This window comes from Oncorhynchus masou, chromosome 31, assembly GCF_036934945.1.
Source record: "Oncorhynchus masou masou isolate Uvic2021 chromosome 31, UVic_Omas_1.1, whole genome shotgun sequence".
NCBI classification, from domain to species: Eukaryota; Metazoa; Chordata; class Actinopteri; order Salmoniformes; family Salmonidae; genus Oncorhynchus; species Oncorhynchus masou.
Genome location: NC_088242.1, coordinates 84,429,105 through 84,446,414, shown reverse-complemented (window position 1 = coordinate 84,446,414; position 17,310 = coordinate 84,429,105). Strand labels below are relative to the sequence as shown.

At 42.7% G+C, this 17,310-nt stretch overlaps 1 protein-coding gene across 1 annotated transcript in view; it reads right to left on the bottom strand.

The window, feature by feature from the left end:
* Positions 1-4,510: 4,510 nt before the first annotated feature.
* Positions 4,511-17,310, bottom strand: part of LOC135524612 (unconventional myosin-IXb-like) — a 118,388-nt gene continuing 105,588 nt past the window's right edge. Inside the window, 8 exon segments of the mRNA XM_064952305.1 lie at positions 4,511-5,697; positions 5,700-5,918; positions 10,952-11,079; positions 14,235-14,353; positions 15,638-15,688; positions 16,038-16,161; positions 16,448-16,579; positions 16,665-16,770. Of these exon segments, the coding sequence (XP_064808377.1) occupies positions 5,465-5,697; positions 5,700-5,918; positions 10,952-11,079; positions 14,235-14,353; positions 15,638-15,688; positions 16,038-16,161; positions 16,448-16,579; positions 16,665-16,770 (1,112 nt within the window). The 3' untranslated portion in view covers positions 4,511-5,464.

The window sequence follows — 17,310 nt, the reverse complement described above, 5'->3', positions numbered from 1 at the left end:
CAAGTCAGTTAGTTATCAAAGTCCATCTTTAATTATATGAGCTCTATAGCATTTTCTGTGACTCTCAACCCTTCAGTATCTCTACTCAAAAGTTGAGAGCCCCCACACAATGGCAAATGGGATCCTTTATAGCGAAGATCCACCCCCTCCTAGACGACATGACAATCCACAGGTCTTAGGAACTTACACAAAGGAAGACTTTACTAAAGAGAGGAGTATCCCCTAGCCAGACAGTTGGCTATACATTATCGTTCAGTTTTGTCTCCTTTCTCAAACTCAGAAACATAAACCAATCCTCCATATCAACATGCATATAGCAAATTGCCATTTAGATACAACCAATTCTAAATACAACCAATCCTGGACAAGATCACAGAGGCACACAGACATTGTGGAGCAAAAGATATGTTTACACATGATGACACTTTGACCTCTCCCCTCTCTGCGGCCCATGCAACTTAGTCTTGACATAGAACAGACAACTGCAACCTCACCACAGTATTATACAAAAACACCATTCTGATGAGAATTAACTTACAAACATATGATGAATATAAAACATCTTACATATGTTAAAAACAAATTCTGATTATTCCCTAACAGGTCTCAATTTGAAGATATGATGGTTATTATGTAAGTATTTGCAACTGAAGGGGTTTCCACCACCTTACATTTTACCTACATAAAAATATCCCATGTCGAACTAACAAGTTATCGGTCGGTATTTATAAAATTGTACCTGAAACTGCCTGTTTCCATCACGGATGTCGTGATTTATTTTTAATACAGTATGACTTTACTCTCAACTGTTGATGGAAACGTGGTGACTGTCATACTTATTTGTCTACAATACAGCAACTTGTAGAGCATTGATGTTACTCTGAAAGGCGAATAGTTAACAATAAAAATGTCAAATTTCCTGTCTAAAATGTGTGCATACACTAAAGATGCGTTTACAGTGCCAAATGTTGTTTTAATATTTAATCAGTCAGGTAACTTCCTCATTCCTTCTGTCTGCACTACCACTTCCCCCACCATTGCAGTTGCTCCTTTGTTGTTCTGTTCCCTTTCCAGAGAACTCTGAAATATGACGCCATCAGCAACCACACATCTAAACCAGTGGCGGCAGGTTCCGTTTAAGATTAGGGACGACTATTTTTTTTCATGAGCTTGGCCTTATTTTTATTACAGCATGTTGGATGACTCATTCATATTCTATTCACCCAGTTCAATGTAAGAGGTTTAGGCTACTACATGATACTCAAATTTTCCCTATACCCATCATGATGTTGCTTCAACCTAGCCTATGAATGAAAGTTTAGGTGCACACAGGTCGAGAGACAAATTTGAGATGACAGTGACACACTTACCTGCATCTAGCTGATATAGGGTGTATTCATTAGTCCAACAGTTGCAAACGAGTTTTCTATTGGACAAATGCAGGTATATTTATCCCCGGTGTGTTCCGTTTGCTTCCCTTCAAGAAACATTTGAACAGAATTGGCTGAATAAATACACCCCATATCATGCGTAAACACAGTTCACTTTCATAGCAGCCATGTTGTATTTATCTTGCATCTATGCACTCTCCTCTTCCATTCGCTCGTGGACTTCAATGCACAACACATCAGCTGTGTAACCAGGCAAAAAAACTTTCCAAGCCAAACCGCTACACACAGTTTACATCGTTGTCACCATATTAGTCAGCATAGCTAATAGAACTAACGTGTTAGTAAACCCACTAATGTTATAATCATGCAGTAACGTTACGGTGTACAGTCAGTAAGCAGTTCCACCAGCAGGCCCAGGTGGCAATAAATTAGTAATACCAAAAGCTTACCATGACTTGCAAGTGTTCCAGTGTCATAGCCAGCTAGCTAATATAGCATCCCTTTGCTTGAGCAGAATGTTTCAATAGGATAAACAAGCTAAGTAAATGAAACTGAAGAGGAAAACATGACAATATTTCCATCTTCCTTCTCCTTAATTTTTGATGAAGTTAATTTGTTAACTTGTTATGGCTGCAATCCCACTAACGGGATAAGTGTCATCAACAACCACTGAATAGCATAGTGCAATATAGGAAAACACAGCTTAGCCTTTTGTTAATCCCCCTGTCGTGTCAGATTTTGAAATTAAGCTGTACAGTGAAAGCAATCCAAGCGTTTGTAAATTCATCGATCGCACGACAAAACATTAAGTACACTTAGCATCAGGTAGCTTGGTCACGAAAATCAGAAAATCAATCAATTAATCGTTTACCTTTGATCTTCGGATGTTTTCACTCACGGGACTCCCAGTAACACAACAAATGTTCCTTTTGTTCCATAAAGGTGATTTTTATATCCAAAATACCTGTTTGTTTGGCACGTTATGTTCAGAAATCCACAGGAAAGACACAGATGAAAATTCCAAATAGTTTCCATAATGTCCACAGAAACATGTCAAACGTTTTTTATAATCAATCCTCAGGTTGTTTTAAAAATATATAATCGCTAATATATCAACTGCAAATGTCTTTCACAGTAGGAGAGGGAAAAGCAATACCTATCCAAACTATGTTGCGCAAGCAAAACTCATGTGACCACTTGACGCGATGTCATCGTTCTGGCTCATTTTTCAAAATAAAAGCCTGAAACTATGCCTGAAGACTGACACCTTGAGGAAGCGATAGGAAAAGGAATCTGGTTCATATCCCTTTAAATCCAGCAAAGGGAGGCTATGGAACATGGAGTTTTCAAAATAGAAGCCACTTCCTGTTTTGCTTTTCCTCAGGGTTTCACCTGCAATATCAGTTCTGTTATACTCAGACATTATTTTGACAGTTTTGGAAACTTTAGAGTGTTTTCTATCCAATACTAATATGCATATATTAGCAACTGAGACTGAGGAGCTGGCCGTTTACAATGGGCACCTTTTCATCCAAGCTACTCAATACTGCACCTGCAACCATAAAAAGTTAAACTGTTCAACTATTGTCTTTCTCTTTGAGTCACCTTGTTATACACTGCAGTGCTAGCTAGCTGTAGTTTATGCTTTCAGTACTAGATTAATTCTCTGATCCTTTGATTTGGTGGAGAACATGTCAATCCATGCTGCAAGAACTCTGATAGGCTGGAGGATGTTCTCCAGAAGTTGTCATAATTACTGTGCAAGTCTTTGGAAGGGGGTTGATAACCATGAGCTGCCAATATTTTGTATTGAAGTCAATGGACTCAGAGGCGGACGAAAGCTAGCTGTCCTCCGGCTACCCTAGAGTGCTCGAGGCTACTGTAGCCCTTTGCAAAATAGTGTGTTTTAATCAATTATTTGGTGGCGTGATAATATTTTTAGATAAAACTATACTAAATATAAACTTTTTCAAAATGAAATTCACTGAGAAGGGGAAGATCCTTTGGTCTAAACACAACTGGAGACATCCCCACCAATACATTCTAGTTCCTTCGGTTTTATTTCCTCAAATGGAGATACCATACAGCTCAACTCAAGTTGTAAGTAATTAAAGAGGAGCAAATTAGACATACTGGATATCAGACGTCGTTGAAATTAGTAGGCTACTAAATACAATTTCCAGTGTCACACTAACTCACATAATTTACTCAAGTGTTTCCTTTATTTTGGCAGTTACCGGTATGCCTACAGTGGGAAGGCGCAATGCGAGCCAAATATACAGGCTGTTGCATTGTGGCCATAGATATATTCATAGAAGGGTTTTGGAACCTCTTACCTTGGCAATTTGAGAATTAAACCCCTCCCTCATTACATATATAGGGTCCTAGATTACAGATTAACAATATATATTCATTATAAAGGTTTTAATCTTTTCCAGTCTTTTCTCATCTCTGCCTGAGAAATGTGTGACTGAGACAGAATTCTGCAGGGGAGTGTAAGAGATAAAAGACTAGTCAGACATTCCACTATAAATCGAGTGGACATTTACTGCTGAGCTTTTAGATAACACTAAAACTCTTGTTTATATAGCAGTTAAGGCATGGTTTTGGTCTCATGAGTAGAAGGTAATGACATAGGCAGTGACATCACTAAGATATGACTGTAGGAATAATAAAACAAGTCGGACCCTTTTCTGTTTTGCAGAACTTACTCTGAAACATGCTTGCTATGTTCCTGTTGTCAACTGTCAGCAATTGCATTAATAAAGGTTTTTGAATGATTTAATTAAAGATATTGTCTGAATGCGAATTTCACCAATGAGCCAATGATTGACAAGGAACAAGTAACGAACCCCAACACCACCTATTTCGTTAATTTATGTGGTATTAAAAAATAATTCAGGTAATGTAAATTAAGTAGAATTGCATGAAATGTGTTTTGAAAAGGCACCAACAAAATGGAGACCCTGCTAACAAATGTGATTGCTTAATCCAACCCTAGCCTCACTATATGAGTAGAGCAGTCAACACATGAACATGGATATTCACTACGTTGGTCTCTTTTACTTTGTCCCTATGGTTGTGAACTTAAATAGTGTGTTACAAATTAAAGACCACAGCAGCGTATACAAGCATTGTATTGTCCTGTTACAGCTCACATCATTCAATCCCAGACATTCCCAATTGCTATTTTCTCAGTACACAGACAGACAGACAAAATCCAACATCAGTCTGAGAGAAGGACATTAGTATTAAATATCAAACCCAACTTCTGAAGGGGTCGTCTGTAGACTATAGGCACCCTGACCCTTCCATTGACTTAGAGTGGCAGGTACAGCACAGTTGACTGAAGCCGTATGTATGTAGCTGCGGAAACATGACAGAAAGTAGAATCTAAAAGGTCCAGTAAGACATGGCACGCAGCCTTTGACAAGTGTTGGTGGTTTTCATCCAGGAGGAAAGTGGCTAGAGCTGCTCTAATTTCCCCTTTGACAAGTGAAAGCAGTTCCTATACAGGGAGGAAATTGAGGGAGAGTCAATTTCCGACGAGAAGGCATTTCAAGGGACCATAACTGCATCAAAAGTGTTTTGTTCCTCGTTCCAGTAAGTCTTTGAGTCGGTATAATTTCAATGAATAAGTACAAGAGTATCATACAAAAATCCCCCCCCTTGAGGATTTAAACTAGAAATAATGAATTTGTACAAATCAAGGCACTTTTGACATTACATTGAGAACACTGTTCAGGTCTTCTCATAAGGAGACCTGGGAAAAGAAAGGTGCAATAACCTGCAGTTTTTCCCTCATGAAATCAAGGGCGTAAAACAAAAATAAAACATCCATGGAGTCCATGCGTCTGCACAAAATATTTAAATTGTCTCTTAAAAAACCACAATATATTTATTGTAGACAAAGTGCTTGGTGACACATCCTGTTTTCATCAGTCATAAGTCACAAGAATATAAAACACACGTCCATGATCGGTTTCCATGGCAACCACGACACTAACAGACTGTATCCCCCATGCTGTGGGGAACGCCATAGATATGAAGTTCTATTGTGCCTCCTGTCTGTGTCAGGCCTCGTCTACATAGGAGACGTCTGGGTCCGAGAACCGTCTGAGGGCCTTGCTGGCGGTCTGGAGGCTCTGTGGAGTGGAGGTGGAAAGGGAGGAGATGGAGGGAGGAGAGGGGAACAGGTCCTTGTCTGGGCTGATGTACAGGGACTGGATGCTGTCTTTGCGTCGGGCGGGCTGCTCCCGCCTCTTCACCAGGCTGAAGCCCTCATTGGCAGGGGGGGTGAGGTCCACAGTGGGGGGTGCGAGTGGATGCCCGGGGGCAGCTTCACCGTGTCGGGGATGATGGGGCGGCGTCGTGGTAGCTGGAGCCGGGAGGTGGAGCCAAAGGCAACATCGGAGATGAGGTTTGGGGAAGAGGAACACCCCCTTGGGGACATAGGTCTCTGGGCCATGTCAGAAGGCTTGGGAGGGCAGTTCGGCTTGGCCTTACTCAACAGGACAACACCTCTCCCTGGAAGAGACAGATGAGAGAGAAAGAGGCTCATATCAATACCAAAACATGCCACCATGTAGAGAGCTCTATTCCAGTGGGCAGTCAGATAATTTAGAGATTAATATATTCCCCCCCAGATTATTTTGAACGGTTGCCTTTCTATTTTGTATGTGTTAACTATTGTATTAAAGCAGCTCTTAGTCACACTATTCACTAACTCTCATAGGATAATTCTGCTTCAAATTCAGATGACCAACCTCAACTCTCTTGTGTTTGGCGTGCAAGATCAAATGCGCCTATGTGTGGTCTCAATTAAATAGAAGTCTTAAGTCTTTCCATGAAAATCAACTTCCTAAATATTATAGGCATTAGTTAAGGTTCCAACATTGACTGGAAATAAATATTCATGATAAAAAAGTGACTTTTTACTTTTTTTAAAGTCCGCCGGAAGTTAAATTAAATTTCAACTTAATCTGCCGATGGTCCGTAGGATTGGTCCTTATTCAGGGGGAAATTAAGAAATAAAAACATCTAATAGAACATACATTAAACAGATTTTCCAAACGTGGGTCTGTTGTACATCCACTTCCTCTCCGCTTACCTCAAGTCCTGCACGTGCGCCACACTTGCACAAAAAAAAGCAAGAACTTGTGGGGGACTTAACGTGAAGTAAGCAGAGAGGAACTGACCTCGCTGAGGAACTCCATATGTCTACAACAGACCCATGTTAATAAATTCTGGTTAATTATATGTTCCATTAGATGTTTTTTTTCCTCACATTCCCCCCTGCATTAGGGTCAAGCCTAAAAGACTATCGACAGAGTAAGTTCAAATTGAATAATATTTATTAAGGATCCCCATTACACTTCCTGGGGTCCAGCAACATTAAGGCAGTTATATACAAATTTAAATATTACATATCATATTAAGTATGTTCCCTAAGGCCACTACTCTATCACATACAGAACATTCGGAAAGTATACAGACCCCTCGACTTTTCCACATTTTCGTTACATTACAGCCTTATTCTAAAAAGTTTTTTAAAATTATTTTCCCTCACCAATCTACACACAATAATACTTGATTTACATAAATATTCAGACCCTTTGCTATGAGACTTGAAATTGAGCTCAGGTGCGTAGTGTTTCCATTGATCCTCCTTCAGATGTTTCTACAACTTCATTGGAGTCCACCTATGGGAATTTCAATTGATTGGGCCTGATTTCGAAAGGCACACACCTGTCTATTTAAGGTCCCACAGTTGGCAGTGTGTCAGAGCAGAAACCAAGCCATGAGGTCGAAGGAACTGCGTAGAGCTCCAAGACAGGATTTTGTCGAGGCACAGATCTGGGGAAGGGTACCAAAAAATGTCTGCAGCATTGATGGTCCCCAAGAACACAATAGCCTCCATCATTCTTAAATGGAAGAAGTTTGGAACCACCAAGACTCTTCCTAGAGCTAGCCGCCCAGCCAAAGTGAGCAATTGGGGGAGAAGGTCTTTGGTCAGGGAGGTGACCAAGAACCCGATGGCCACTCTAACAGAGCTCCAGAGTTCCTCTGTGGAGATGGGAGAACCTTCCAGAAGGACAACCATCTCTGCAGCACTCCATCAATCAGGCCTTTATGGTAGAGTGGCCAGACAGAAGCCACTCCTCAGTAAAAGGCGCATGACAGCTCGCTTGGAGTTTGCCAAAAGGCACCTAAAGGACCATGAGAAACAATATTCTCTAATCTGATGAAACCAAGATCTAACTCTGAATGCCAAATGCCACGTCAAGAGGAAACCAGGCACCACCCCTAAGCATGGTGGAAGCTTCATGCTGTGGGGATGTTTTTCAGTGGTAGGCAAGACAACGCAGGAGTGGCTTCGGGACAAGTCTCTGTTCCTTGAGTGGCACAGCCAGAGCACGGACTTGAACCCGATCGAACATCTCTGGAGAGACCTGAAAATAGCTGTGCAGCGACGCTCCCCATCCAACATGACAGAACTTGAGAGGATCTGCAGAGAAGAATGGGAGAAACTCCCCAAATACAGGTGTGCCAAGCTTGTAGCATGATACCCAAGAAGACTCAAGGCTGTAATCGCTGCCAAAGGTGCTTCAACAAAGTAGTGAGTAAAGGGTCTGAATACTTATGTAAATGTGATATTTTTTGTAAAAAAAAAAAGATTTTCTAAAATGTCTAAAAAGCTGTTCTTGCTTCATCATTATGGTCTAATGTAGATTGATGAGGGGGGGGGGGGAAATCAATTGTGGAAAAAGTCCAGGGGTCTGAATACTTCTCGAACGCACTCTTATCTACAATACCAAATGTTTTTTAATTATTTTTTTTTACCTTAATTTTACTAGGCAAGTCAGTAAAAGTAAAACAAATTCTTATTTTCAATGACAGCCTAGGAACAGTGGGTTAACTGCCTGTTCAGGGGCAGAACGACAGATTTGTACCTTGTCAGCTTGGGGATTTGAACTTGCAACCTTTCGGTTACTAGTCCAACGCTCTAACCACTAGGCTACCCTGTGTACGTGTGTAGCGTGCCTGTCGTGTACGTGTGTCTGTCACTTCACAATCCCCACGGTTCCATTTAAAAAAAAAAATGATTCTACTGCATGCATCAGTAACCTGAGGTAGAATAGAGTTCCATGTAGCCATGGCTCTATGCAGTACTGTGCACCTCCCATAGTCTGTTATTGACTTGGGGATTGTGAAGAGACTTTCGGTGGCATGTCTTGTGGGGTATGCATGGGTGTCCGAGTTGTGTTAGTAGTTTAAAAACGGACACCTTGGTGGATTCAGCATGTCAACACTTCTTACAAAAACAAATAGTGATGAAGTCAATCACTCCTCTACTTTGAGCCATGAGACTTACATGCATATTATTAATGTTAGTTCTCCGTGTACATAGAAGGGCCAGCCGTGCAGCCCTGTTCTGAGCCAATTGTAATTTTCCGAGGTCCCTCTATGGCAACTGACCACACAACTGAACAGTAGTTCAGGTGCAACAAACTAGAGCCTGTAGGACCTGCCTTGTTGATAGTGTTGTTAAAAAGGCAGAGCAGCGCTTTATTATGGAAAGACTTCTCCCCATTTTAGCTACTGTTGTATCAACATGTTTTGACTATGATAGTTTACAATCTAGAGTTACTCCAAGCAGTTTAGTCACCTCAACTTGCTCAATTTCCACATTATTACAAGATTAAGTCGAGGTTTAGGGTTTAGTGAATGATTTGTCCCAAATACAATGCTTTTAGTTATTGAAATATTTAGGACTAACTTATTCCACCCATTCTGAAAACAACTGCAGCTCTTTGTTAAGTGTTGCAGTGATTTCTCTCACTGTAGTAGCTGACGTGTATAGTATTCAGTCATTTGCATACATAAACACACTGGCTTTACTCCAGGACAGTGGCATGTCATTAGTAAAAGAGGGAAAAAAGTCAGGTGCCTAGACAGCTGCCCTAGGGAATTCCTGATTCTACCTGGATTTTGTTGGATAGGCTTCCATTAAAGAACATCCTCTGTGTTCTATTAGACAGCTAACTCTCTATCCACAATATCGCAGGGGGTGTAAAGCCATAACACAAGTTTTCCATCAGCCGGCTATGATCGATAATGTCAAAAGCCGCACTGAAGTCTAATAAAACAGCTCCCACAATCATTTTATCATCAATTTCTCTCAGCCAATAATCAGTAATTTGTGTGATTGCTGTGTTTGAATTTCCTTCCCAATAAGCGTGCTGAAAGTCTGTTGTCAATTTGTTTACAGTAAAATAGCATTGTATCTGGTCAAACACAACTTCCAAAAGTTTACTAAGGGTTGGTAACAGGCTGATTGGTCGGCTATTTGAGCCAGTAAAGGGGGCTTTACTATTCTTGGGAAGCGGAATTACTGTGGTTCCCTCCAGGCCTGAGGGCGCACACTTTCTAGTAGGCTTAGATTGAAGATATGGCAAATAGGAGTGGAAATATTGTCCGCTATTATCCTCACAATTTTCCATCCGCTAATCTTTCCAATTAAAAAATCCTTAAAGTTATTGGCAATATCAGTGGGTTTTGTGATGAATGATCCATCTGATTAAATGAATGTTGCCGAGTTTGCCTTTTCGCTCAAAATGTAATTCAAGGTGCTCCAAAGCTTTTTACTCCCATTCTTTATATATTTCTTTGTTTCATAGTATAGGGTCTTTTTTATTCAGTTTAGTCACATGATTTATCAATTTGCAGTACGTTTGCCAATCGGTTGTGCAGGCAGACGTATTTGCCCTTCCTTTTGCCTCATCCCTCACAACCATACAACTTCTCAATTCCTCATCAATCCACGGGGATAAAACAGTTAACTTCAGGCATCCGGCGGACTATTACTTTTTTTGTAAGATAATTCCCAGCAACCCCCGTGTGTAAATACTAGTGTTGCTAAAAGTAGCTAGTGTCCACTCTCCTATAATTTGTCTACCCTATTGGCTGATACAGCCCAATAATACCGATAACGTAATATAATGGGCCACGTGAGAATCTCTGGTATTTTAACCTATTTCTCAGGCTATTTTTGTGCATTTTGATCTTGACTAGGGTGGCAAGATTGCTGGGACCGAGGCTGCAAAGCGAGCTGTGTCACATACAGTTCACCTAAAATAACATTGCAGGACTGCGTCAGATTGGGGACCAGTTCTTGCAGGAGTGGGTGGGAGTCGGACAAGAAGTCAGCGGGAGCGAGCACGGTATGAAAAGCAGCAGGAGCGGAAGAAATCAGTCCCTCTCAGACCTCTACTACCCCCACCAGTTAGTCTGGTCAAAGTTTCTGCATGCCACACAGACACTCATGCAAACATACAAAAATAAACACTATGCACGTTGCTTGTAAACTGGGAGCCTCCAACCTGCTAGAGAGCAGACGGCACCTCCGCCAACCTCTTTAAATGCAGCACCACCAGCATGTTCATACCTGCACCAGAGACAGCAGGGACAGACAGGGGGCCAGGCAGGCCGATGAGAAACCCACAGGTGTGAATAGGTAGGAAAGGTGGGGGGGGGGGGACTATACCTTTAATACTGACCTTCGGGCTCCGAGTTGTTGCAGCGCTCGCCCAACAGGCTCTCCGAGCTCAGCGATGCCTCAGAGTCCAGGTTGTCCTGGTCAGAACCAGGTTGCTCCAGTTCTGGCAGTCTGCAGGCCAGGTCCTCCCTGGGAAAGAGGGGGAAGGGAGAGAAAAAACAGAAGGGTCACAAATGTAACCAAGGGTTGGTTGGTGGATCACAGGCAAAAAATATAACCATTGGATATGGGTGGTCCTTCAAATTTTTTATATATATATATATATATATATATATATATATATATATATATTTTTTTTTTTTTGTGGTCACCTACACATGGTTAGCAGATGTTAATGCGAGTGTAGCGAAATGCTTGTGCTTCTAGTTCCGACAATGCCGTAATAACCAACGAGTAATCTAACCTAACAATTCCAAAACTACTACCTTATACACACAGGTGTAAAGGGATAAAGAATATGTACATAAAGATATATGAATGAGTGATGGTACAGAACGGCATAGGCAAGATGTAGTAGATGGTATCGAGTACAGTATATACATATGAGATGAGTAACGTAGGGTATGTAAACATTCTATTAAGTGGCATTGTTTAAAGTGGCTAGTGATACATTTTTACATAAATTTTTCCATGATTAAAGTGGCTGGAGTTGAGTCCGTATGTTGGCAGCAGCCACTCAATGTTAGTGGTGGCTGTTTAACAGTCTGATGGCCTTGAGATATAAGCTGTTTTTCAGTCTCTCGATCCCTGCTTTGATGCACCTGTACTGACCTCGTCTTCTGGATGATAGCGGGGTGAACAGGCAGTGGCTTGGGTGGTTGTTGACCTTGATGATCTTTATGGCCTTCCTGTGACATCGGGTGGTGTAGGTGTCCTGGAGGGCAGGTAGTTTGCTTAGTTATTGCATAGTTAGCTTAGAGATGCGTTGTGCAGACCTCACTACCCTCTGGAGAGCCTTACAGTTGTGGGCGGAGCAGTTGCCGTACCAGGCGGTGATATAGCCCGACAGGATGCTCTTGATTGTGCATCTGTAAAAGATTGTGAGTACTTTTGGTGACAAGCCAAATTTCTTCAGCCTTCAGAGGTTGAGGAGGCGCTGCTGCGCCTACTTCACCACGCTGTCTGTGTGGGTGGACCAATTCAGTCTGTCCGTGATGTGTACGCCGAGGAACTTAAAACTTACTACCCTCTCCACTACTGTCCCATCGATGTGGATAGGGGGGTGCTCCCTCTGCTGTTTCCTGAAGTCCACGATCATCTCCTTTGTTTTGTTGACGTTGAGTGTGAGGTTATTTTCTTGGCACCACACTGCCAGGTCTCTGACCTCCTACCTATAGGCTGTTTCATTGTTGTCTGTGATCAGGCCTACCACTGTTGTGTCGTCAGCAAACTTGATGATGTTGTAGTTGTGTTTGGCTCACTCAGTCTTGGGTGAACAGGGAGTACAGGAGAGGACTAAGCACGCACCCCTGTGGGGCCCCAGTGTTGAGGATCAGCATGGCAGATGTGCTGTTGCCTACCCTTACCACCTGGGGGCAGCCTATCAGGAAGTCCTGGATCCAGTTGCAGAGGGAGGTGTTTAGTCCCAGGATCCTTAGCTTAGTGATGAGATTTGAGGGCACTATGGTGTTAAATGGTGAGCTGTAGTCAATGAACAGCATTCTCAAAGGCGTTCCTTTTGTCCACGTGTGAAAGGCCAGTGTGGAGTGCAATTCAGATTGCACCATCTATGGATTTGTTGGGGCAGTATGCAATTTGGAGTGAGTCTAGGGTTTCTGGGATAAGGGTGTTGATATGAGCCATGACCAGCCTTTCAAAGCACTTCATGGCTACAAATATGAGTGCTATGGGTCGGTAGACATTTAGGCAGGTTACCTTGGTGTTCTTGGGCACAGGGATTATGGTGGTCTGCTTGAAACATGATGGTATTACAGACAGGGAGCTGTTGAAAATATCAGTGAAGATACTTTCCAGTTGGTCAGCGCATGCTCGGAGTACACGTACTGGTAATCCGCCTGGCCTTGTGAATGTTGACCTGTTTAAAGGTCTTACTCACATTGGCTATGGAGAGCATGATCACACAGTCGTCCGGAACAGCTGGTGCTCTCAACGTTGAGCTGTTGTCAATAAATAGCATTCTCACATAGGTGTTCCTTTTGTTGGGGCAGTATGCGAATTGGAGTGGGTCTAGGGTTTCCGGGATGATGGTGTTAATGTGAGCCATGACCAGCCTTTCAAAGCACTTCATGGCTATTACTAGATGTTGGAACATTGCTGCGTGGACTTGCTTTCATTCAGCCAAGAGCATTAGTGAGGTCGGGCACTGATGTTGGGCAATTAGGCCTGGCTCGCAGTAGGCGTTCCAATTCATCCCAAAGGTGTTCAATGTGGTTGAGGTCATGGCTCTGTGCAGGCCAGTCAAGTTCTTCCACACCAATCTCGACAAACCATTTATGTATAGACCTCACTTTGTGCATGGGGCATTGTCATGCTGAAACAGAAAGGGCTGTGATGGAAATGTTCTTGTTTGTATATAATCGTAAGATTAGCACAATGCTGCTTTTGTAATAACCTGTCTTGGTTGGGTTCATGCCAGTGACTGGATGATTGCACAAAGGAGGAAACTACACAATCACTCATAAGCAAATTGGCAGTACGCCCAGAACATTATCTTGGGACAAGTGGAATAAATCAGTCAAATACAGGAACCAACCATGCTTATAACTTGTTAGTGTAGCAGTATAAAAGGACTGAAAGGGAACTTCCCCTTCAGAGTTTTTATCAAGTTTGTATTGAGCTTGTGAACCTCTACAGCCGTAATAATAAAGATGGCTTTATTTAGTTCGAGTCCTTAGTGGTGGATTTCCACAGCTTAGACTCGCCCCTCATTGTATGCTGCAGCATTAAGATATCCCTTCCCTGGAACTAAGGGGCCCAGCACGAACCATGAAAAACAGCCCTAGACCATTATTCCTCCTCCACCAAACTTTACACTATGCATTCGGGCAGGTAGCATTCTCATGACATCCGCCAAACCCAGATCTGTCCATCTGACGGCCAGAGTGCGATACTAGCGTATCCAGAGAAGGCGTTTCCACTACTCCAGATTCCAATGTTTGTCTATGGAGATTGCATAGCTGTGTGCTCGATTTTATAAACCTGTCAGCAACAGGTGTGGATGAAAAAGCTGAATCCATTAATTTGAAGTGGTGCACACATAATTTTGACCATGTAGTGTATCTGCTGAATTTAGTGGTGAATCAGGGGCTCTGTTCAGTTCTTACTTCTCTTGTTTTATAGACTTGATGCGCTCCATTAGGTTTTTCTCAGCCTCCGTGTCAGATTCCAGTGGCTCATCGTTCTCAGGGACCACCGTCAAGTTAGAGCACTTCTTCTCATGCACCTAGGAGAGAACACACACACACACACACACACACACACAGTTACTCATGGCACCTCAACAAGTAGCAAGTCCATACCACACTGGTTTAGAGGATGGGGTGGGGGTGCCTGTGTAACATTATCATGCACAGTGTTTATTAATATCATGCCTGTGTCATTCCAGTGAGCTATGGTAACTAGAGGAAGGCATGCGGTTGTGTTGAGTAGGGATAAACAGACACTATGAAACTGTTATTCAACCACACAACATGTAGGAACATGTCAGTTTCGGGTGTGAGGGTTTTTATGACGATTTTACTATTGACTAAAGCGACAGGCTGCAAATCAAAGCAATGGTTATTTTACACCAGGAGTAAAAGACATCATCAAGAAGACAACTCATTCCCATGTCAATTATAAGGCTTGGTTCCGGTTAACAGGGAGAATCCACAAACCATCCATCCAATCCTGAGGTTGTACAGTGGGGAATCATGTGTTCCATACAGCACAAGCAGGCTATGATCAAGAGTTAATGTCACCAAATACTAGTCAAACCACAAACAAGTCACATGTAGAAAAGACCAACATCAACCCACACCGTCACTCTGAAGAACCTTCACATCACAGATACTGAGGGCTGAAACCAACATGCAGTATAACAGGGGTCTAACATCTAGACTATTAAAGGTACTAGTAGTAGGTATGCAGGCCTTTGTTCTCGCAGTACTGACAGCACACCTAGCGGTACTGACAGCACACCTAGCGGTACTGACAGCACACCTAGCGGTACTGACAGCACACCTAGCACTGACAGCACACCTAGCGGCACTGACAGCACACCTAGCACTGACAGCACACCTAGCACTGACAGCACACCTAGCACTGACAGCACACCTAGCACTGACAGCACACCTAGCACTGACAGCACACCTAGCACTGACAGCACACCTAGCACTGACAGCACACCTAGCACTGACAGCACACCTAGCACTGACAGCACACCTAGCACTGACAGCACACCTAGCACTGACAGCACACCTAGCACAGAATCAACTGATCATTGTCTTCTCCTGGATCCAGGTGTGTAACTGCTGGGCTATAACAAAAGCCTGCATGCCCAGTTGCTCTCCAGAAACATAGTTGGGAGACCACTGCAGCACTGTATACCACTGTATTCCACCAATTAGTATGAAGAGGAGAGAGGGATGGGTGGAGGGTCGTCGACTACTACAAGTCATGCACAGACGGTTGGTTAAGACAAACCGCATCTAGCTACCAGGAGGACCAGAGCAACGTGGATACGTACCACCACTCCTTTGTAAGGAGCAGAAACCCTGAGGGGCAAATGCCAGTGCAGCTGAAGAAAAAAAAGGAGAACCACAAAACAATGAGCAGTAAGCCATGGTGGATATTGGACAATACACTGACACTCAAAAACCTGCAGCCTTACTGGACTAGGAGTGTCGTAGTACAGCCCTGCCCTACAGTATGTAGTAAATAGTTGATGACTATGGTCGGTCTGTCTACTGAGTCTATGGACCTGGTAAGTGTCAGTGTTGGGATCAATTCCATTCCAATTCAGGCAGTTCAGAAAGCGACAGAGATGCATTGAGGAAAATTGGAATAGAAATGTCAGTTTGTTTCCTGAATTGGCCCCAACCATTGGTAGTGTCCAGACAGACCAGACCATGTAGAATAGTCCTCACCGTGTTCTGTCTCTTGAGTTTGAGCTGGTTGACGGCCAGAGCCTCAGCGTGCTCCAGCTGTTCGATCTCCTCCAACTTCTCATTGTAGCGTCTGATTTGCTCGTTGATCAACATCTCCACACACCTGGGAGACAGAGACATTACCTGCTAGTTAGAATCTCTATTGGAGTAAAGGCACTGCATTAGTTTCTGTACAGTGGTGGTCGTACCTAGTTGCCTGAACAAAATATTCACTTAATAACAACAAAGACTAGGGTTGACATCAATAAAATCCATTCTAAGTGGACTATTCTTATTGTGGGATTTTTTAAATTTAAATTGATTTAAACTGAATTGATAAAAATAAAACAAAGTTTTATACACAAAGTAACAGTGGTTTCTGTCTATGCAGTGATCAGAGAGATACTTACGTGGTGGTCTTGGCCACGTCCTTCATGCTCATGAGTGGGTCGGCGCTGTCTGGGCAGCGGAGGATGCAGGGGGCAAACACGATGGCCAGGGAGTTGGGCGACATGCGGTTGTGAGACTCATCTTTAGACACTCTGGAAGAGAGAGAAATATTACTCGTGGAATATTATATATAGCAATACACACTGCAATATTGCCCCAGCCATGAAGTGTATGTACTTGACTAGATGGAAGAAAAGTCTCTCCAAGGTGTTGAAGCATGCGGTGGGGAGCTGTTCCAACACTTTGTAGATGGCATGTAGCTGCTCTTGCCTTTCAGGAAGTTCTAGAGAGATGAGGAAAACACAATTAGGATCAACAACAGCGCCACAATGTAGGGATTGATAACAGTCGACAATATTACACATTTCAACATTCAGTGGAATACAGGTAACTGACCAAATAAAGGAAACACCATCATCAAGTGTCTTAATACGGCGTTGAGCCACCACAACCCGCCAGAACTGCTTTAATGCGCCTTGGCATAGATTCTACAAGTGTCGGGAATTGTAATGCGACACCATTCTTCCACAAGAAATTCCATAATTTGTCATTTTGTCAAGAGTGGCGGAAAACGCTGTCTCAGGTGCCGCTCCCATAAGTGTTTAATTGGGTTGAGATATGGTGACAGACACACACACACACACACACACACACACACACACACACACACACACCCTTTAAACTTACTTTGAGACCCCTCTTTCAAAGTCAGAGATTTCTAGCCTTGGTAGCCAAAATAATGGGCAGCATGATGAGATGTTTTAATAGCTTAATTAACTCAGGAACCACACCTGATTTCAATATACATTGTATCCCTCATTTA